The sequence below is a fragment of the Notolabrus celidotus genome, chromosome 3 (assembly GCF_009762535.1).
Source record: "Notolabrus celidotus isolate fNotCel1 chromosome 3, fNotCel1.pri, whole genome shotgun sequence".
Classification (NCBI taxonomy): domain Eukaryota; kingdom Metazoa; phylum Chordata; class Actinopteri; order Labriformes; family Labridae; genus Notolabrus; species Notolabrus celidotus.
The window spans coordinates 10,370,330-10,393,577 of record NC_048274.1 but is presented as its reverse complement, the minus strand read 5'-3'; the positions used below and the strand labels follow the sequence as shown (position 1 = coordinate 10,393,577).

At 41.2% G+C, this 23,248-nt stretch overlaps 2 protein-coding genes across 6 annotated transcripts in view; one reads left to right on the top strand and one right to left on the bottom strand.

Annotated features, from left to right (window-relative positions):
* igdcc3 (immunoglobulin superfamily, DCC subclass, member 3) overlaps positions 1-23,248 on the bottom strand; it is a 167,959-nt gene that overhangs the window by 67,637 nt on the left and 77,074 nt on the right. Inside the window, exons 1-2 of one of the 2 annotated variants that reach the window (XM_034679785.1) lie at positions 16,610-16,836; positions 8,638-8,943 (exon numbers count right to left, since the gene is read on the bottom strand). In XM_034679785.1, coding sequence (XP_034535676.1) covers positions 8,638-8,943; positions 16,610-16,676 — 373 coding nt within the window. In that variant the 5' untranslated portion in view covers positions 16,677-16,836. Of the gene's footprint in view, positions 1-8,637; positions 8,944-16,609; positions 16,837-23,248 lie in introns of those variants that run through there. The other variant, XM_034679784.1, reaches the window with a different exon arrangement.
* ano5b (anoctamin 5b) overlaps positions 20,270-23,248 on the top strand; it is a 39,359-nt gene continuing 36,380 nt past the window's right edge. The window contains exons 1-2 of one of the 4 annotated variants that reach the window (XM_034679783.1): positions 20,270-20,342; positions 20,760-20,869. In XM_034679783.1, coding sequence (XP_034535674.1) covers positions 20,794-20,869 — 76 coding nt within the window. In that variant the 5' untranslated portion in view covers positions 20,270-20,342; positions 20,760-20,793. Of the gene's footprint in view, positions 20,870-23,248 lie in introns of all 4 variants that reach the window. The other 3 variants (XM_034679780.1, XM_034679782.1, XM_034679781.1) reach the window with 3 other exon arrangements.

The following is a 23,248-nucleotide window of genomic DNA, read 5'->3' as shown; positions in this document are numbered from 1 at the left end:
AAAATGTAAACACACATGCCACGCTGTGTCACAGAAACACCATCATAAAGATAGAGACAGACGCTGTCAGTGCCCGCTACTAGCAGCACCTCATCCTGCTGCTGGTTAACGCAACTGCTGAACAAATGGGCTGTTAATAGGACAGGTGTGTGTGTGTTTGTGTGTGTGTGTGTGTGTGTGTGTGTGTGTGTGTGTGTGTGTGTGTGTGTGTGTGTGTGTGTGTGTGTATTTTGGCTTAAAATGCCCATCCCTATTAAATACATCTTGAATCTGTCATGAATAGGAAAGTCACTTTGAGTTTGACGTAATCTGGAAATAAAGAGAAGAGCAAAACACACTAAATTCATCATGTCCACCATCTTGAGTAAACAAAGACAATAAGGCGTACCATGGGCAGTAGTTTATCCCTTGGGTGATTTTCCGCTGCTTCAAGGTCAATGACGTGTCATCTTCAGAAATAATAGCGATTCGCGCAGCCCCTTCCCCACAGGAGTGACGGACCTGCTTTAGCATTTGTCAATGCAAATATCCAGAGCTGCCTTCAGGGACATTCAGTGTTATCTATTCAGCTCTGAGACAAAAAAACAACTCATGGAGGACAAACATCATCTTCACGGACATAGGAGGGAAAGAGAGAGGAAGACAATGAGACCTGCAGTTGATTACTTGCTTTTGTGTTGTACACAGTAAACTGACCTGTTTCCATCAACACTGAGGAGATGATCGTCACCGGATGACAGGAAATAAAATATCTTATACACACTGCTGATTCTGAATCAAGTCAAACTAAGCCAGCAGAATGAGGCAAAGAGATCAGAGTGGTTGGTCTGTAGGTGTACAGTAATAAACGGGTTTCAGGGTAATTACACAGCAGAGGTCAGAGCTCTCATCCCTTCAGCCCACCTCATCAGAACAGAATCAAAAAGCCCTTTCTTCTTCAAGCTTTTTGACACAGTGGCAAACAGATGGAGGGGCACTGACCACACAGCAGGAGGGAACACTCTGATCTAACATCAGCCCACATACCTACCCAAAGGAAGGAACAGGGCAGTCATAGGCCATGTCCATATGCAGTATTACGATGTGATATTTCCAAGACAGGAATATTAATGAGAAAAGTGATATCAGCCAGAGGAAGACAGCAAGGTTTGTCTATATTTGCTTGCAGCATAAATAGCAATGCCATGTGACATTTGCTCAAAAATGGTGACAGATGAAGTCACAAATGCTCTGATGTCAAACATGCAGGAGTGTTTTTCTTTTTTTTTTTTTGCATGACCTGATCTTGATTTTGCAAGGATTAAAGGAAAACACTAAGAGGCTTTATGTTCAAATGTCAAAACAAGCCTGTGTGACATTTAGTTGTCTAATCTGTGATGGAGGGATGACTTGCTTTGTGGCAAATGAGCAGAGAGGAAGCAGGAGTAAGAGCAGGAGCAGGAGCAAGGGGGGGGCAGATCGAGGGCGGGGTTTGGCTGGCAGACAAAGGGAGCGACGAGGAGATGTAAGGATGGCGCTTCAGCGTTCACCCAGGCAGGAGGCCGTGAAAGGGGTGGGGAGCTGGAAGGTCGGAGGGTGATGGAGAGCTGAAGTCGACCACTCCAAACACACGCGCATGCACATGTACACACACTCACACGTAGGCGTACATGAGCCTGCTATAAATCACTCTTACTAACTGCTCTCTGAGTCGTCCCCAAAGCTTTCACATGTAGCATGGTGCAACTTCTCATCTCTGGACACAGCTATGTGTGCACTCTGTATGAAACACTGCATGGTTGAAAACACACGTCTATACACCTACTTCCCTTGACAAGAGTTAAATTCACACAAATGAGCAGCATGGGCTTAAAGTGAGACACTTTTACAGGCATCCTCTGTCTTCTCCTATTTCATCCTTTACAGCCCCCTGGGTTCCTCTTTTTCATTAAAGTCTCATTCAGAAGTCGGCCATTATAACAGCCACACAATTCACCGTGACCATCTGAGGATTAAACAAGGTGGGAATGATCATCCTGCAGTCGAGGGGGCTAAACTGTAAGCAAGCTATAAAATAAATAACTGCTTAATGCACAATTATACGTGTTTTCACTATTTGTGTTCTCCCTCTCCTCTTGTTTGCACTCACTTTGCCTTTTCTCAGCACACTTCATATTGTGTTTGCAAATCTTTTTGAACAGTCCGTGGGGTCAATTGCTGTCTCCACATATGAATGGGATTTGGGGAAAAAAATAAATTATTTCCTAACAAAGCTTCAACTCTTTCCAATTAATTCCAGACAAACAGACAAAAGCAAGTCATTTCAATTGATCCTAAAAGCTATTTTGTAACAGGGGGGCCTTTGTGGTGCGTTGCCTGGTGACACGGGTGTGCAGTGGGGGAGGGGGAGGAGCCCCGGCCGGGTCCACTGTACCAGGCTTGTCATTCATCCGAATGATGAAAAGCTTCCTGAACGTAAGCTAATGAGGAGGTCCGAGAAAACGGTGGAAAGAAGGAGAAATGGAGAGAGAGAAACCGACCATCAAAGAGATAACATTGAGGAGGGGAAAAAAAGAGCTTCCTGGACCAACCGCCGATTTAAAGGGTCAACAGGGAGTCCGTCCAACACCAGCCCCCGACAGTGAGCTCACACAAATGGTTGTCAAGCAAATAAAAAGTGAAATATACAGAGGGAGCTGGAGTGGAGGTTTAGGATGGAGGCTTTATCCACTGGGAGGGCTATAAAGAGGTTTCAGTAATCACACCACCCATTGCATCACAGTGGTACAAGTTAGAGCTCTGTTGTGAGAGGAACTATGCCACAGCAAATTACCTCCAAAACACAAAGAAAGCAACAACATTAACAAACACTTGGAACAGAAAAAGAAACAAACAGCAGTCAATGAGCGGTGTGAGGAGAGCGCGCACTTGTTTTGGGCCATTTCTCTTCATAAACAAAACCAAAACACTCCATCCTGAACCGTTTGTGAAGAAGTCTGGCGAGCCAGGAGAGAATGAGGAACAGTTTGACAGGCTGAGGCTCAGTCAACAGGGGGTCACTTTTATACTCAGTCTGGTTCTGTTTGAGGTTTCTGCCTGTTAAAGGAAGTTTGTCCTTGCCGCTGTAACTAAAAGCTGAAGAAGAGTAAGGCAAAATAAAAGAGCATTGATATTATTACCTGCTCCAAAGAGTTTGTCTACACCACTATAATCTCTCTTTCTCTCTACATCTCCCTCTATCCCTCTTTCCAACACAGTCTCAGTAGATGTGTGTCTAACATGAGTCTGGTCCTGCTGGAGGATTCTGCCTGTTAAAGGAAGTTTGTCCTTGACACTGTAACTAAATGCTGAAGAAGGGTAAGGCAAAATAAAAGAGCATGGATATTATTACCTGCTCCAAAGAGTTTGTCTACACCACTATCCTCTCTCTCTCTCTCTCTCTCTCTCTCTCTCTCTCTCTCTCTCTCTCTCTCTCTCTCTCTCTCTCTCTCTCTCTCTCTCTCTCTCTCTCTCTCTCTCTCTCTCTCTCTCTCTCTCTCTCTCTCTCTCTCTCTCTCTCTCTTCATCTCTCTCAAACTCGGTCTCAGCAGATGTGTGTCTAACATGAGTCTGGTCCTGCTGGAGGTTTCTGCCTGTTAAAGGAAGTATGTCTTTGCCGCTGTAACTTGCTAAATGCTGCAAAGTGCTCTGCTCATGGTGGATTAAGATGAGATCAGACTGAGTCCTGTATGTAAGATTGGACTGGATCTTATCCTGTCTTGATGTTGGGTCTTTGTAAATAATAGAACATAAGAGTACGGTCTATACCTGCTCTGTTTGTAAAGAGTCTTCAGATAACATTTGTTGTGATTTGGTGCGATATAGATAAAGATTGATTGATATTAAACAGGGCCCTGCAGAGATTGAAGGGTTGAGGAGCACATATCTGGGCATCAAAGCATGAAAGTGATTTTTATGAATGTGAAATAATATTTTTTATAGATAGCCATAAGCAGAAAAGCTGTTACCCCTACTTAGGGGGAAAGCTTTCTGTATAATGTGGTTTAAGTGTCACGATAAAATCATCTAGGATAGATTAATTATCACAACATATGGAGGAATAAAAGGCTTATTCATCTGAGTTTCAAAATAATTCACTTTCAAATCATAAAAACTCCAAATCCACAGTGAAATACCAACATTAGTTGTTTTTATGACAATTTTCCAAACTACTGAAGGCATTAGCAAGCAATGACGGGTAACACAGGGACATCTCCACTGAGAAGTTGTTATCTTTCGAGTCCCTTTGAAGGCTCTCTGGAGGATTATTGCCTGTGCTGGCTTCTGGCTGTGTTGATAGAAGCAAGACTCGACTGAAGAGGGACGGAGTGCAGAGCTCTCGCTCACTCAACACCTCTCCAAAAGACCGATCAACAGAACCCAGAAGGTCAGGAGGTCAGGGGTCAGAATGTGACTTTTGGTAATCCTCAATATCCCCATTTAATGAATACAGAGCAAAAGCTGGAGAAAGTCTGCAGGAGAGCAAAGCCCAGTCACAACAGAACACTTCCACCATCAACATGTGCAGCAGGTCAGGTTCACTCACTGAGGTTTCATCTGTATATTCACTCTGTTTCAGCAACAGATGGATGACGGAGGATTGCGCTTCTCTTGCATGATTCTTCATTTCGTATGTTGATGCATTATTGAAACATTGGATTAAGAAAGAAGATGAATTTGCTGAATATCACTTTAAAGGCTACTTAATGAGATCTTTCCATCCATTGCAACTATTACAACCTATTTCAACCATTCCTTAAATAAATGAGTGAGACAATGGTTTGTGGTTTGGCTAGGAGAAGAGAGCACATGTCTCTTTGCAACTTCCACTCTCTGAATGTATTCAACAAATCCACATTAAATATTCAGAGCATGACTTACTCTTGATTCCCTCTACTATTATTACTCATGCATGCAGTATGTGTCTCACGATATTGTAGAAATCCATTTATAGTCCACCTTTGAGACCGGTGAATACCAGTTAAATCATCTTTTCTCTGAAAACTTAAAGGCACAGTGTAGAAATGGAAATATGTAGTGATACCTAGCAGTCAGATTCTAGGAACGCTCCCTTGCTCACCCCTCCCATTGGTGAAGTGATGGTGGCCTTGGACAAGAAGCACCCGAGTGCATGATTAGAATGATCCAGGATTTGTCAAGTTTTCATCCATCAAAAACTTCTCTTCTGCTCTTTCTTCTTCCTACTTGTGCATTTAGACAGCCACTCATTAAATACTAAAACACATATGGCCCAGTCTAGTTCATCCCTTCTGTGCTACTGTACAGTAGAAACATAGTGGGGCAAAATGGCAGCCTCTGTGGAATAGGACCCTCTTCTTATGTAGACAAAAGGCTCATTCAAAGTGAAAAACGAAACAATTTTAATATTCAGGTGCTTATAAGCTAATTTAAACATACTTATGGATACTAAATTCCACTTGTACCATATCTGTACTGCTAAGTGCTGCTAAACATTACCCACTGTACCTTTAATACATGCCTGAAACCCCCAGAGCTGAAAAATAAGCTAATGCAAAAGTGAAAAAAAAACAGCAGTTCCTTGTGTGTCCACTAGGGGCAAGCTCCAGAAGCTCAGGAATCCCCATTAACACCCATGTTAAAAGCCCATTTTTCTAGCAGAATTCAAAATGTGTACAACCTGATAGCAGCTCATTTTTGTATTCTTAAACACTGCATTGGGGTTGAATTGTTCTTATAAATCATCCGTTTTGACGATATAACGACTGAGAGTCATGTATTTACTTGCATAATTCGGTACGTGGCTTATTCCACTGACAGGCAGTGATGTAGCTATTTGCAAGGAGGCTAAAGAGCCACCGTTACCCCACCTTTTTTTTTTCTAGGTTTCCTCAGTAGTTTTTGATAGGTTGAGGTCTTCAAAAAAGGTGGGTTAAGTTACTGAGACTTGTCCATGTTTAATACAGCCTATGATATGTTATAAAACGCACATATAAAGCTACCTAACATCAGCCTGGCTCTTAATCAGATTCCAGTTTTTCAGATTCAATTAAATGAAGAAGAAGAAGAAGAAGAAGAAGAAGACGCTGAGAGCAAGTGTGCAACAAGTGAATTCTTTCAGATTTTGAAGCCGTAAATACAATTCTGTCCAATCCTGCAGCATAAACCATCAGGATAGATGTTTTTCTGCAGTATTTAGGAGTTGAACACTCAGTCCATAAATCTAAAGAATTACACTTTTCTTTTGCTTTTACTTTTGCTGCCACTTTGTCAAAGTAATTCTGTGGAATAAAAATACATGGGGACCAAACTTGACATGATATTTCCCTGATGCAGAATAAAAAAGGAGCTCTAGCTCCGCACTGACCTTTTAAAAGAAAGACCCTATTGGGTACCTTAAAAGGCTGACTGTGTTAGACAGCGACAGCCACTGAGCTGTAGTGACTTTTCCCTTCGGCCAGTGAGACGTCCATGCTAACCTCCCTATCCCACTGTGTAGTAAAGCTGCATTGGCCACAACAGCACAGCAGTGTGCTGTCTACACACGGCCCGGGGATCAACAGGCTTCTGTGAGCCTTTGTCCATCGCTGTGTTCCTGAATATATATAACTGAGCGTTCAGAGAGTCTTAACTCAGCACAGTGAGGAGCGACAGTATCTGCTGCAACATCTCAGCGTGTTCACAGAGGAATGTGCACATCCTCAATGACTTTGATTTAAAATAAGTACAGACATGCACTGTTTGTGTGTGAGAGAGAGGAAAAGAGGGAACAGAGCGTCACATTGTCTCACTGCGATGTGATAAAAACGTTGTAAATTAACCATGGCAACAATGCTGAGAACTAAAAGTTGAACTAGACTTAAAATACGAGATTTGTTGGTCAGGCAGGCCAGGGAAAATCTATCTTGATGCCTCTCCAGCGAGCGGGCTGCTGGGCTGCTTCGAGCTTATTGCACTCTGACAAAGCAGCTTGGAGACTCCCAGCATGAGCGCTTGTTAATGCTAAACTCAAAGGCTTGCATTTCTAAGCAGCTCTGTAGATGAGCATCAGAAAGTTCATTACACAGAGAGAATGATATTAAAATATTCAAATGACTCCACAGCCGGGGATATTAAGTGCATTTACAGCGCAGCGATAGCCCGATGACTGGGACCACACTGTAGAGAGATTACTCAAGGCGAGATTCAATTACACTGTTTACATTTGTAGGGAACACAGATAACAAGAAATGCTTGTGTCATATCTGCAATACTCAATCACTGTCTGACACTCAGATGTTTGCATACTGACAACACAATCAGGCCCGGACAAGTTGCTGAGGGGTGTCTTAGTAATAAAACGAGAGGTGAAAAGAAACAGGCGGAATTAAAAAGGGAAGGGAAAACAACAATATTGAAGACAAAACCCCTTAGAGGTAATCTTAGCAAAATGTTAAATGTGTAGTTCATCATGTGACAAACACACACACACAGACTCAGAAATGGACTAAAATTAAACCTATTATACATATTTTTAAAAGACTAGTTCAATGAGAGGAAAAAAACCTCTTCCATGTGAGTCATAAAATTAAAGCTAGTTGTCGTTAAGCTGCTCCTACAATAAAGACTGCTAGCTTGCCTCAGCCTGATGCTAACAATGTCGGTCCTTCAGCATCTTTGAAACTCAATTATAAGCCCATTAAAGCTTGATTCTTTTAATCTATACAAATTCTGAAGTGTAAAACAAATGTGTGGTGAATTTGGCATCAAAGAAAAATGAGAATTGGAAGCAAACATCATAATAACAGACAAACAATGGATAGAATCATTTAGAGCGGGATACAACTTTACTGAAAGGTCAAAATGTGTGGTCGCAAGACACAAATGGGGGGTCGTGAGATATCTTCAAGAATGATTTTTTTTTCAAGTTAATTAAAAAATAGTACATTTTACCCTTTACAGTAAAAAATATGGACCAAAGTAGTAGCTAAACTTAAAATAAAACCTTGAAAATAGAAAATGTAATGAGTTTTCTGCCTTTATTTGTTACCAGATGATTCCTAAGTTTAGGGTTAGTGAACAATCAATTATCAAAAGCATCAGTAGCAGTAGGTTAATTCATAACGACACAGGAAACACAGCCACATGTGCCTGTAGGTGGCTAATTTTCTGCAGACCAGCTAAATGAAGACACATTAAATCACTTTGAGGGATAGTGGGGGTCACGAGTCTTTGGCACCTATATTGTGGGGGTAGCCGGCTGAAAAGTTTGGGAACCCCTGCTTTAACCTATGTATGGATATTGTGACATAAAATGATAAGAATGTATTAGTGAAAAATAATTTAGATATGTAAAGACGTGTAGAAGTGTAAGTGGAATACATCTCCTGTATGTCTGCTTGTTGTGTTCGGATTAAAAAATATAACAACAAATGAACGTTGAAAAAAAAACAACTGTGTGATGTGTTTGAAGAGAGGGAACGGGGGTGTTAATACTAGACTCTATCTGAACTGATATGATGAACTGAACAGATATGAAGAGTGGAAATGATCTCACCTTCCTTGTCAGTTTTGTGTTTTCACTAATCACTCTATTCTTAGGAGTGAATACATTCATTTCATTTAAAACATCGAATGACTAGGACTGAAGAGGACACTTACTGGCTGCCTGAATCCGGGCCTTGCGGCTCACCACCAGCCCAAAGGAATTCTGGGCCACGCACTCGTAGTCCCCCTCGTCGGACGAGCCGTCAGATTTGGTCTTCTGGAAGTGACGGATGAGGAGCGAGCCGTTGATGAAGGTGGTGTGATGCTGATCCTGAGTTAAGAGCAGGCCGTTGTGCCTCCACTGAGTCGTGATGGGGGGGATGCCGTCCACTTGGCAGTGGAGCATGAGGGGCTGCTCCTGCACAGCGATGATGTCACTGGGCTCCAGGGTGAAGGAGAGCTCTGCTTCACACGTGACACCTGAAGGCAACAGAGACGTTATTAGTAACACGACCGTTGAGGGTTAATGTAGAATACTTCTAATATAGCACAGTTTAAGAAAGTAATCTGACTCAGGATGCTCTCACTAGCTCAGCTCTCCTCAGCAGATGAAGCTGAACAGTTCACACGGTTAACAAACTTTATTAAGGCTCCAGGAAAGCTAACACGCAGACAGCACTGATAGTGTTATCTCTTTACCACTCCCTTTCATTTCTCCCTGCTGTCACTTTCCATTAAAGGTATAAAGTGTTTACATAAAAATAACCTTATAAGGATGTGTATAAATCTGCTTTACAGCTACATTTAAACTCTGCAGTCTGCTCATATGCTCACTTTAGATATCATACAGTATCTAACATTAGAAAGTTAAAAAAGACATTTCTCTGAAACAAAAAATCATGCTTCTTTTAATGAAAGAGTTTAACTATATCACACTCTGACCATGTTGACACCATGGCTGTCTTTGAAACCGCCTACTATACTAGCAGTACGTACTGATTTAGCCTAAATTCAGTATGTAGTATGTCAACAAGAGCAAAATCTGCAGTATGCCACAACTACTCGTACTCATACTGATTCAGGAAAATTTCTCAGTATGCAGTAGACCAGTCTCCCTCCCATACTGTTTCCCACAGACACTGTATAAAAAATGGACGTAGTATCCGTGACGTCACCCATCTGTACCTGAGTGCATCTTTTAAGTCAATCGTCGGCAGGTGCCATTTTGGAAAAGCTGAACACAACCAAACTTGGTCCGAGTTAGTGTGAGGTAAATTGGCGTGTCTTTAGCCTTTTCGCTAACATCTACAGTGTTCCCGCCTGTCAATCAAGTCAGCCATGCCCTTATTTGGGCAAAACTGGTAAGTTTAATATCTTCAAAAATAATGAGTTATACAAAAATTCACCCAGTACAGTGTGTGCCAAGAGAGAAATTAGCTACTCAAACCTAACCTGTTTTTTGAACCAGGCTGTAAACATGTTTATTTCTGCTGTAAATATCATCTTCTTTGAATGGGTGTGTATGTGGTTTCCAGTGTGTCTGCGGCTAGCCTCAATTGGACACTCCATGAACTGCAGTTTTTAACAACTTCCTATTTTAAGACCGGAGGTTGCAGCTTGAATGCACAGCGCTAACTTTCTGCTTCTTTTTCTTTTCTCCATATATGGGGGCTGGCACACTGGGTTTTTAAGTTGCATTAGCACCACCTACTGTGTTGGAGTTGTATGTGAAAATTATTAAATTCCATATAAACCACTTCTTAACTTTTCAAATCATAAGTGATGCTAAAGAAGCAGTTTCGCGATCAGCTTGGCCGTTGTTTACTTCCACTTTCTGAAACCGGAAATCAAACAGCGCCTGACCCAGCATCCTTCAGAACAGATCAAATAGAACAGTCAAAGTACATACTACCTTCAAATGCAGTATGGTTTTGGAAACCCATGTTTGTGTGCTTTTTCATTGCAATCAAAACATGAAGACGGCGCTCCAGAGGAAGGGAGCGAGGAGAATCATAAGAAGAGTTTTAAGACCTGAGGTGAAGTTTGTGTGCAAATAAACTTGAGTTCAATTCAAAAGTTCAATTGTTCCCTCTTTTTGCTTTCATTGATACAGAAACTGTGATGTTCAGAAGATTGTGAAATAGGTGGGAATAAATTACTTCTTGCAAAACATGACATGACTCAGTCTTTTGCTCACAACATAATGTTCATTTCAAAAGTCTCTAACTAGTTTTTGACGCTTCTCTTTCCCTTCACTCCTTTTCCGTATTTATTCGCAGTCCTGGGTCTTGATAAATGCAACAATTGCGGCCTAAATCAAAGCGTACATTTAATCATACATGAAGAATGCACCTTAATGTCATGTCAGCACCACACCTCGCCTCGCAGCTGATGAATAAAAAGCCTCGACTGAGCTTCCTCCAGGCTACAGTCACAAGGGAATTCATAGGCTATAGATTGAACCGGCCAGAGCACGTGTACTCATGTATTATGGACACACACACACACACACACACACACACACACACACACAGACACACATGCATGGTCTTATATGTGCTTTACCAGTTGACAAGTGGCAGCAAATTTGTCTCCATGATATCTGTTTCTTTTACACAATATGATGCTAAAAGCTGAAGATTCATCATGTGAGTTTTACTGATGCCTCCCTCTTTATAAAGACGTGTGGAGATATGATGTTTTATATTCGTGGTTTCTGGGGTACAGAGCGGGGAGCAGGAGAACAATAAATAAAGGATGTAAACAGCCTGACCTGACTTGGTACTATAAAAGAGGAGCTTAGCGGGCTCTCTTGGTATCACATTTCAGCCGCTGATGGACTAAGCACTACCAGTCTCTGCCCCAGGCCCTGGAATCTGGTGCGAGGGGGGCCAGGGGAGGGCAGCGGAGGGAGGCAGAGGGGGGCCGGAGCACAAGGGTCAGCACAGAGAACCTCCTGCTTCATCCCTGGAATTCCAGCCGAGGAATATTTTCCCGTAGGTGCAGACAAGGAATTCTTTGACACACTCCTGCATGAAGATCACGTATGGAGCATAATGCAAAGAAACGTTTCCTGTTCCCCTCTTTTTTTGCTTGGTATTCTTTCTTTATGTGTCCCCCCCCCTCCTCCTCCTCCCCTCTTTTTTTTTCACTCAACAAGCACGGTAAGTAAATGGCCATGGGACCAGAGAGACATCAGTGCTACCACTTGTGAAAAACGAGGGGGTGGTGGTGGAGAAATATTTAACCCTTAGCTGGCAGGCGGTGATCCCATTGCCTGCTGCTCTCCCCAAAATGATGCTGCCTCACAGAGCTCCCTCTCCTCTGCTCCAAAACAGATCACAAGTTTTCACACAGCAGAGATAAAACAGCAGAGGAGGAGCCTGCAGCCGCACATCCAACCAGTCACACTTTCTGTTTTTATCAACACGATGATGTTTGTCAAAGTAAAGTGGGATTTTAAACACAGAGCAGCATGCCTTCGGAGAAATCTGAGCATGTAAAAGACATGAAAGCATCAACATTCCACACTTCATTTTTCAGAAGCATCCGATGGCATTAGTCAGCGTTATTAAGCCAAACAGGATGATAACAAATCAGCTCTCAGAGTGTTACCCTGCCATTGATTTGGGGCTAATTAAGCAGCTTCATTGATGTTGTATACTTCCTCATGACTTCAATTAAACAGAGTTTTCTTCCATTAGCTAAAACAATGTAAGCTTCCTGGGCTTTGGCTTTCCTAATGAATAAAGGATGTTGCTAGAGTGAGTGGCTAATGCAATCCTGACCTCTGGGTGGGTACACGGTTACAAACAGGTAAGAGGAAATTGTTAAGAGAGGGCTGGCTGGTTGTTTCCTAGATTAAATGTCGTTAATGTGAAACTGTTGCTGCTAGGTGTCACATGAAGGGATTTCTTACATCTTCAATGGCATGAAACATTTGAAGAAAACATGACAGGAGTGTTTGTTAAAAAAAAGCACTCAGCAAAGCGACTAAGGGGAACTCACAAAGAAGTAATAGCACCAAGAATTGCACACCATCTGACCCGCGATCTGTCCGTCTCGAGATCTTATGCAAGAAGCAAGTATTGCACCTGATTGTGACGAAGATGAGCTGCCACATCTCCACTCTGTGCTGCACAGAGCTGCGCTGTGTGCTCTCATCCTGACAGAGCTAAATTCTCCATTCTCTAAATATCTCCATATATGTTTCACTGTTTGCAGAGGGGAAGTCCTGACCATGTGACCATGTGTCCATGAGTCGATTCATGACAGATGTGACACAAATGTCACGGTTTATATCCAGCTTACTTCCTGAAGCGAGCTAGGAAGAAGAGGCTTGTTGAGGTCGTGCCTCATGGCACGGACCGTACATGCGAGGGGGTTGAGCCTCAGACTGCCAGACTGATTTCATCCCTGATTATTATATAATGATAGTAATGTCAGGGTAATATTAACAGACTTTATATACAGATATGTTATTTTTAGGTTATCCAGAGGTGGGGTTGTTGCTACGATCACTGAAAACTGAATTTCACTAACTGCTTGTGGCTGTTCACGCCAGTGTAAGTGAATTAAGTGTTATTTGAAATGAGGCTGTTTTTGACCCATTTTTCCTCCAAATTAATGCATAATGGATTGTTTATATTTATGTAAACACTGGTGCAATTTGCTCTCCAGTGCAGTTTTTTGAGCATTTAACCCTTAACCCTCCCTATCCCATTAAAGTTACCAACCATAGACCTTTCTGGAGTCCCTGAGCTCCCTTGTCTCGTGGGTTCCTCTGAGTCGCTGCCGTAGACGGCCTGCTGCTGTGGACGTGCCAGACTCCAGCTGCTACAACTACTACTACCCGTCTCACCACTATCATCTCTCTCTCTCTTCATCTCCCTCCATCCCTCTTTTCAACACAAACCCGGTCTCAGTAGATGTGTGTCTAACATGAGTCTGGTCCTGCTGGAGATTTCTGCCTGTTAAAGGAAATTTGTCCTTGCTACTGTAACTTGGAAATGCTGCAAAGTGCTCTGCTCATGGTGGATTAAGATGAGATCAGACTGAGTCCTGTCTGTAAGAGGGGACTGGATCTAATCCTGTCTTGATGTTGGGTCTTTGTTAATAATGGAACATAGAGTACAGTCTAGACCTACTGTATTTGGAAAGCATCTTGAGAGAACATCTGCTGTGATTTGGGGCTATATAAATAAAGATTGATTGACTGATTCAAAAAGAAGAGGAGAAAAGAAAAATCTGATAGCAGGTTGTTGCACTTTTTGTGGTTTCAGTTCAGGTCATCTGTGAACGCCGAGCATCGACAGAGTGAGCACAGACAGCCGAGTGCAGCTGTAGAAACCAGAGGCAGGAACACGCCTATCCACAAAAACACATGTTCCCAGACATTAATCTATACAGGCGTGGATTTTACGGTTAGATAAGGAGACCGACACACACATGGAGGCACACACACAGACACTGACACATAGCCTAATGCCATTTCCATGCAGAGGAAAGAGACACTGGCTTTCAGGATTACCGGCTGAGACCAGAGACAAGTGTTGGCTAAGTGTGGCTCATGCTCTGGCTTACCACTGACAGATAAGTGTGGCTGGCTGGCACTAAGGTTTACTGCTGCCACAGAGAGGGGAGGATCTCGCTGCAGCTACTGACACACAGATGTGGTTAGCAGACTGATGGAGCTACGGTGAGTGAGCTTAGGACACACCACAGCGTTCTCACAGGCAACAGGATGAGGGATGGCATCACACAGCTCTATTAATAAGATTTAGCCTCCTAATAGTTAAAGAATGATCCTGCTTTAATAAGCGAGAGCAGAATATTTTAAGACAGCAGTTTTAATGTGACATGACTTTCTCTCCTCACTCATTAGCATCCATCTGTTGCGGCTGCATGGCCATCAACTCCTATTCATCAGAACAATAGTACAACTTACTTTTACCAACCACGACGACACTGCACACACCTTACTGATGCTTCCTCCGTTAACGCAGCTGAAGTGCAGAATGAAATCTGACGTAACATTTCTACTTTGAAGAAAATGATGCCACAGATTCATTCCCTCACATGCTGGGTGAAAAAGGAATATATGAAGATATTAAGTATTCCTTTAAAGGTGTCTTCCAGCATGCATAGGAGAAATCTCATATTTGCATTTAGATTTGTGCATGTATAAAACACCTGAGAGTCACACAGTAAATTAAGTATGACACAGAGCAGACCCTTTTTACCACACCTTTACGTTCTTTATTAAGTGTGCAGGAAAAAAGCAATATTTTCAAAGGAGAGTCTGCATGCAGCATCAATACTTCCTCCTATAGGCTTGATAAATTATTAATCAATACTCTTGTTTTCAACACATGAGCATGTGATTTTAAGTGTACACTGGCAGCGGATCAGGGACGTTTACACAAAAAGGACAGTAATGCAGGCGACAGGAGAAATAGTCGTGTGTTTGCATGGCAGCTGTTGCTCGCTCCAACTTTCTCAAGCATTTGCTCCACTTTCACTCACACAGGTATCCACCTGACTTCACAAAATACCTGCCTCGTTCACTAAATGCATAAAGCCAACTCATTCAAAACAAACACCCTGCAGTAATTGGTGTATCATGATATCTTTAAGAGGATCTCAAGCGTCTAAACTGAGCAGAGTTTGAGCTCCCAGCTCATCAGAGATCTAACACAGATATTCTTTTACTTATTGCTTTTTTCCTTTCTTATCACCTCGTCTCATAATGTCATAAAAAGCGTCGCTATCTTAACAGAATCTAATCTCTGATGCAGACAATCACTTGAAAGAGCTTCACATCTTTAATGCGAAGGCTAGATTAGAGCTCCATCCATCACTGAGCCGTGTTTCTGAAGTTTTTGTTCCCATTCCCCTGACTGAACATGTTATGAACCACTGTGTACGAGCCTTTATGGTTCCAGTGGGGGCCTTTGTCGGCCCCTGTGTGGTATGCTTTGCAAATACTCAATACTCTCTCCTGCCTTTGAATTACGGGGGCCTCACATAGAGAGAGAAACTGTCTATCATGGCGAACAAAGGGCCAAAAAAAGGGGAAATTTGAAAAGGAGGAGAGGGACAGTCTTGACATTTAATCTGTACAAATATTCTCCCCAGCAGGCAATAACCACAGTCTTTTAATCTATCCCCAGAGCAATAACCACTGTCATCTCAGCCTGCCACAGGGCCATGTGATGTTAGGACTGACCATGCAGGAACTCCATCTATTTAAAAAGTCCCCTGGTATCAGATAAAACTGTAGGCGCAGCATTAAAAGGTTACTGCGGATTAAAGAAGGTAGTTTGATGACTTTTTAGACACACAGGCAGAATTTAATTACAATGTGAAATCCTGGGAGCCATAAAGTTTCAGAGTGTTACAGCATTTTGTCCTAGTTCTTCTCAGCGCTGATTTGTGATATTGAGACCATGTGATTAACAATAACAGAGAGGAGAGTGGCTCCAGCTCTGCAGCCTCTCTACTGCTGAGACACCTGATTACAAAAAGGAGATTATAGTGAACTACATCTCACAACAGATGTGAGCAGATAGTGTTTCCTGCATGAGTATCAGCTGTTTTAATGCAAAAGAAGACACATTTAAGGCATCGAGTGGAAGAAAACTCAGCCACACGTCTTCTAAATCATGTCCAGATGAAAATAAAGTTTAAAACAGAAACTGCTGATACTTTGCACATGGCTACAGTGTGATATTTCGGTGCTACATGCACATCAAACTTGATTTGAACATAATGTGTGTGTATAAAGTCGGTGAAACAACACCTAAAGAGTGCAGAAACAATCCAAGTTCTGCGTATGCAAAGACTGAACTTTTTACGCATGCCTCGTGGATAATGTGTAACCAGAAGTCATGCATTCTGCAGTGCGCAAGCCTCAAGCTCAAATCTTCACGTTGGCATTTACAGCAGAAACATTAACAGACACAGGAGAGGGGCCAAGTTCAGGGCTAGTGGTCAGCAGCGCAGCCCTCTCCGTCTGCAGCGTGCACCAAGCTCCGGAGTGCAGCACACCACCACCAGCAGCAGCACCAGCAGCAGCCCGTCCTCCACAAAGCTCTCACACTCTGCACCTTACTCTCTCCTCCGGGTGCCAGATAACGCCACTTACCGATTAAAGCATTCAGGAGGATCCCCAAAAAGCACGGCACAAGGCGGCGGCGCCTCGTCGATGCCATTTAAAAACACTTCAAGAAAATAATCCAGCACTTGCAGAAAAACCACGTGAAGCAAGACGGGGGGTAAAAAAAAAAAATGAAAACACGCGCAGATATATCCAGATCCAGATCCAGATCCAGCTACGACATGGTCCGACCTACTGTGCTGCAGTTTGGAGGCTCGCTGGGGTCCAACAAGCTTTCGCCATTTTAACCATCTATCAGGAATCTGTCAGCATCCCGCTCTCTCTCTCTCTTTTTCCTCCTTACTGACTCTGCTGTATCTTACAGACTCTCTCTCTCCTGCTCGCTCTCAGATACTCTCTCTCTCTCTCTTACACACACAGAGAAAGAGAGAGAGAGAGAGAGAGAGAGAGAGAGAGAGAGAGAGAGAGAGAGAGAGAGAGAGAAACACACATACATGCACACACACACACACACACACACACACACACAGAATCTGCTCTCAGAACAAAAGAGCCGACTCCATGTCAATAAACAGCTACTACAAGAATTACTTTTATTTCTCTATGAGCATAATTTAATCTGAGATAGTAACCTAAGTGGAGCCTTAAACATAACAAAAATAAAAAAGTGTTATCAATTAACTATGATGTAATAACACATGATTATTGTAATCTGCATGTATTAATAAAATAAGTGTAAAATGTTGTATAATTTCTGGTATTCTCTCTCTATATTAGTAGCCTATGTGGAGCCTTCAGCCTAAATAAAACCCCTCTGTTGCTGTTCGCAAAATAAATAATGACAAATGACAAACCCCAGCCATCAACAGTCTGTTCATGCTGCAGGCTCCACATGGCAGCAGTGAGGGTATTTCTTTAAGGAGGTTTTAGTTTCATAAAAAACATGGCAATAAAAATCATGAAATGAAAATGTGAAGTGTTTAATTTAACGCTGACAGATCGCCACATGTTTACCTGGTATGATAAATAAACACGGAGAACCTCCAACACTCAATTACAACAAAGCCAGGCTGTTTCAGCTGTACTCGAGCTCCCCCTAGTGGACGAAATGTGTCATTTCACACTGGAAACAAAAACAACAATTTGATGTTTTATTGTCTGTTTTTTTTTTTTCCTTCTATGTTTTCAGATAAACAAACCTTACTGAAAAACAAGGAGGCAACCAGAAAACTGCAGCCTGACTTCAAACGCAATAAAACCATATTTTTCTCCCTATGTAATCTGACATAATTATAATTAGGACTGTCAATCAAGATTGGTAATCTGCCATCATATTAACTCATCTATTTTCATCTTAGAATATCAGAATTTACTTGGAAGGTAGGAAAAGACGATGATAAGCAGCCACCAGCTCCTCTTTCTTCAGACTCAAATAAGAACTGGTAACTCATTTTATAATCCCCTATTACAGCTGAAATCCTTTATGTCCATTATGTTCGGTCACATTCAAATATATGATTTTACAAAATATAAAATCTTATGTGAATAAAAAATACTTGGTTTAAAGGAAACAGCAGTGATACCATATAAACTCATCTCAATATCAACATCAACCTTGAATCTGTTGGAGCTCTGCCAATGAGCTGAACTGATGCCAATGAGCAAACAGCTGACACTGGAGGGAGGCTTGAAAAAGCTTGACACTGCGAAATAGCCTCTCTTTTGTTTGTTTGTTTGTTTTTATAAGTGACAATCGTGTTTGATTTTTTCTACCTTTTGGAAGAGATGTTAATGCAGCTCAAGTTTCAAGTTTGATATAAATTAAAACACTGAACTGGTGGTGTTAATGTTGGTATTTGGTGATTCAATCTGAGGCTCATGTTGTTTATGAACGTGCTATGAGAAGTAAACAAAGCAAACATCTTCCACCAAGAAGCTGTGTTGTTAACTTGTACTGCAGCTCCACCTAGTGGACAAGACATTAACTGCATGTAAAAAATAAATAAATAAATAAAACATTATTTCTGTGATTGATTATTTGTCTTTTCAAAATGGGAAGACTGCCCCTGAATTGCAAACAAACATTTGATCTCTTGTATACCAAAGGATCTTTAAAAACCTCCCTTTCTTCACAGTTACAGATGTTCTGCCAAAAGTTAAAGAACAATTTAAAAAGAACATAATTCTTACAGGTTGTAAGAATGACATAGAAATGTAGCATTATTCCTTTCTTGTTACGCTTAAACAATGAGTAAGATTTTCACAGAAATATTGTCTCGTGATCCTTTTCAATTACATCCCTCCGGGGAAAACTAAACCATAACAATTAAGTGCCTCTTTCATTTTGAAGTCGGCTAACTATTTTCCCTCCACCTCACATCTCAATTTGATTTTTTTTACCTTACTGCTTTTTATCTTGCAACATTTTATTTATTTATTAATTTGGAGGCTTTACTTGGTACTAAAAAAACATGTTTAAATCTGAATAAAGTCAGGCCAACAAAGTTTTAAGTACAATTAATTTTTCCTGCACATTACATGTCTCTAAAGTTAGTGGTTAGTTTTATTATTGAATGTACCTGTTTTATCTTGGCTCACGTTATTAAGCAGTAAAGTTTTATTTTGTTCTATTATATATGCAATACAATAAAAAGCTGAATGAGAGAATACCAAGAGTGTGCAAAGCTGTCATCATGGCAAAAGGGGTCTGCTTTACAGAATCTAAAATATAAAACATATTCTGGTTTGTTAAACACTTCTTTGTTAATTAAATAATTCCATGTGTGTTCTTTCTTAGCTTATTTTAGCTCGCTTTAGATACAAATTTTAATGTAATTTTTAATATATTGTAATTTTCCTTTTCTTTTCTGTTTTATTATATTTGTCATTTTAATTGTGTTCTTTTATGCTTGTCTGAATGTTTCCAATGCTTTTAATCTTTTAATGCAAAGCACATTGAGTTTCCCTCGTGTATGAAATGCGCTATACAAATAAAGTTGCCTTGCCTTGCCTTGCATAGATTTGATGTCTTCAATCTTTAATCTACAGTGTTTCAAATAATTAAAATCAATTAAAAAAACATTGAATGAGAAGGTGTTTCCAAACTTTTGACTTTTAATACATTCTAATTTTTCTTTTCTTTTCTGTTTTATCATATTTGTCATTTTAATTGTGTTCTTTATGCTTGTCTGAATGTTACCAGTGCATTTACTCTTTTAATGTAAAGCACATTGAGTTTCCCTCGTGTATGAAATGCACTAAACAAATAAAGTTGCCTTGCCTTTCATAGATTTGATGTCTTCACTTTTAATCTACGGTGTTTCAAATAATTAAAATCAATAAAAAAAACATTGAATGAGAAGGTGTTTCCAAACTTTTGACTTATATTATTTTGTGATTTTCCTTTTCTTTTCTGTTTTATCATATTTGTCATTTTAATTGTGTTCTTTATGCTTGTCTGAATGTTACCAGAGCTTATAATCTTTGAATGCAAAGCACATTGAGTTTCCCTTGTGTATGAAATGCGCTATACAAATAAAGTTGCCTTGCCTTGCCTTTCATAGATTTGATGTCTTCACTTTTAATCTACGGTGTTTCAAATAAATAGAAAACCATTGAATGAGAAGTTGTGTCCATACTTTTGACTTATATTATTGTGTGCATGTGTGCACTGGTGGAATCGGCCACAAGGTGTCCTCGTGATATTGAAGCCCTTCCTGTGCAGCACCTCGTGTTTATGTCTCTCTTCAGGATAACACAGGTAACATGCTGCATTCAAGTGTCTCTGTACATTACCAATCTGACTCACTAAATTCACTTCACGTGCAAAAGAGTTTCTAAAATCATGCAAGACATATGTTTGATATCTTGCATTGAACCATTTTCTTCAGCTCCCCCTCTCTCACACTCATAATTACACCACACACCATTTTGCCGACGTAAAACCCCCTCGCCCCTCCCCTTTATGTGTGCCTAGTGTTCTCGGGTAGCGCCAGGGAGCCCTGCAGGGTACAGTCTCAGAGAAGGAACCGCTATAATGTAATTATTCCTCATGTTTCTCACACCACTGTCACCCGGACTCTGTGATTCCAGTGTGTGATCGGCTCTTTTTCTTCCATGGTGGACTCTTCCTCGCGGCATCCTCACACACACCGCCCCCCCTCATCGTCCTGAGAAGAAGGTGAAGCCTTCATCACAACACCCGAGCCGCTATGAGGAGAATAACGGGGAAGGAGAGGGATGAAACTTTGATCGAGCTGCAGAGCGCCACGGACTCACAGACTGGAGGTAATGAATTAAAGATACACTCGGTGAGCTTTGAGGAGGTCTGGAGGGTTTTTGTTTATTGCCATGCTTCTGCTGCTTGTAGCAAGTTTGGCGAAGACGCCCACTACAGCAGATGATCCGATCATCCCATTAAATCAAGCATTAAGGAATTTAGCCCAGTGCTGTATTAAAACCTAGAAGTGTCTATTTAAAAAGCATAATCATTAGTGTAAAAACATTTATTACATCATATTTATGTAAATGCAACCCTGCAGATTTCAATGCCATTCAGTGTAAGCAGAATGCATGCAAATTTAACATTAGAGTGACCCTCTATATTACATATAGGGTGACATCAGCTAAATTGAGCCACTGTTTGGTTAATTGCTTAGGAAATTAAGAAAAAGCAATGTATGACACTGAATTGTGTTTTTATAGTTAATAAGGACTGTTTTTGATATTTTTGTGTTGAATTGATGTAATACAGTATAATTGTTTAGGTCTTACAGCTCTTGAAACATCAGCTGTCCCACATTTTTTAACACTGATGATCAGTATTCAGGTAAAATGGGCCACTAATCAGCTAAAATGAGCCACTGAAACTGCAAAGCAAAACAGAGTCATTTATGATAAAACAATCAGATTAATTACATACAACAGTTCATGAATCATGTCAGTAAATGTTAAAAATTAATAATTTTGGAAGTATTATGTGTGTGTATGTGTGTGTGTGTGCATGTGCACTGTGTCTGTGTGTGATTGTTTTTCCTTGTTTATATCACTTCTTATCAGATTTCAATGACATGTATGCGGTACCATGAACTTCTCACTTCTCAGATAGAGTGACGTCATAGTCACGCTGAATGTGGGCAGACTTTGAGATCCAGGACTTTGTTTGATTAGGATCATCTCAGTCAGGGGTGACTGCTGCTTCAGAGGGATGAATCCACACAGAGAGGTTTATTCAAGCTGGTTCGAGCGTCTCTGTAGCAGCAGCAGTGATCCCATGACGAGCCGGGGGCCAAATAGAGACAGAAAGTAAAGCAGGCTGGTTGTTTGAGTTGTGTTGTGATTCTCTGCTCACTGGAATGTCCCTAATAACATTTGACTGAAAGGTCAAGTGAAGTAACTGGCAGGTATTCCCCAGACTGGGACAGATTACAGTCGGACCTGTGTTGATTAAAGTCACACTGATCAGGCGTCATCTGGTGCAATCTCATTACTGTAGCAGACGAAACAAGCTAAGAAGAAGCCTCTTCTCTTCAAACAGTAACCTTGGATTAGAAAACTATCTTTCCTCCTCTTGAGGTCTGTCAAGCAAAATCTGCATGTCCACGTCTAATGGGATCAGCTCCTCTGAGATAGTCAGGCTCAACAACAAACCCTGCACAGTACGGCTTCAGACAGCTCGGTCACATTAGTCCATTTAGGTTGGAAACGTATAGCATGTTATTGAGGCTGTAGAAGTGCTGTCAGTCATGAGTATGATGGAGTCGAGCTGGTTTGCTGACATTTGTTGTTTCCATGTGCATCAGTCCCCCGAGGATGGCAGAGAATGAGCAAAGATTAATAGTTCCCACTTCCGTGCGGCTCCATTTGTCACAATAAAGGCGGATTGTGTTCTTTTGAGTCCTGCATTATGCCTCCCAGAGCTCCAATAACACAGCACTAAATTACTATGTCTCTATTACCAAAATAACTGCCAAACAGAGGAAAATATACATTTAACTTTAACGTACTGTTAAGTACATTTAGCTATAAGGCCTTTGTTTCTTTCTTCTCTTATAGTCAGAACAGGATAATAAATGGTTGTGTTGACCCACATGTTGTCTTGTTGTACATCTACAGTAAAAGGGAAAGGAAATTGAGTGTGGACAAATGGAAATGACCACTCTTTGTGGTGACAGATTGATTGTTCCTCAGTACTCTGAGGAACACTTAGATGTTCTAATTAGCAACACATAAATCCCAAAACTTGCTTTTAAGTGGACTTCCAGAGGAGCACATTAATGAGATCATAGCAATCAATCAGGGACTCTGCAGGGTTTCTCAGCATGCCCGTACGAATTCTTAACAATTGTGTATCATGTTGGAGAAGCATAGAACCAGTGATTATAAGATGTCAGAGCAGGAGATGTTATGGTGCCAAACAATCTCTCAGCGTGGGAATCAAAAAGCTTACAGCAAACAAACAGTGCGCTACATGATGCTGATCGTCTCCTGACCCACGTTTGTTCTCTTCTATTGTATAAAGTTGGCAGCTCGTGTGATAACAGCAGTGCTGCATTTTAATGAAGATGAATCAGAGACTGAATCATCTTCAAGTAGAATAACTTGGTTTCAACAAACAAGTCAAAACTACCATCTATCCATCATTATCACCCGGCTCTCTTACTGATC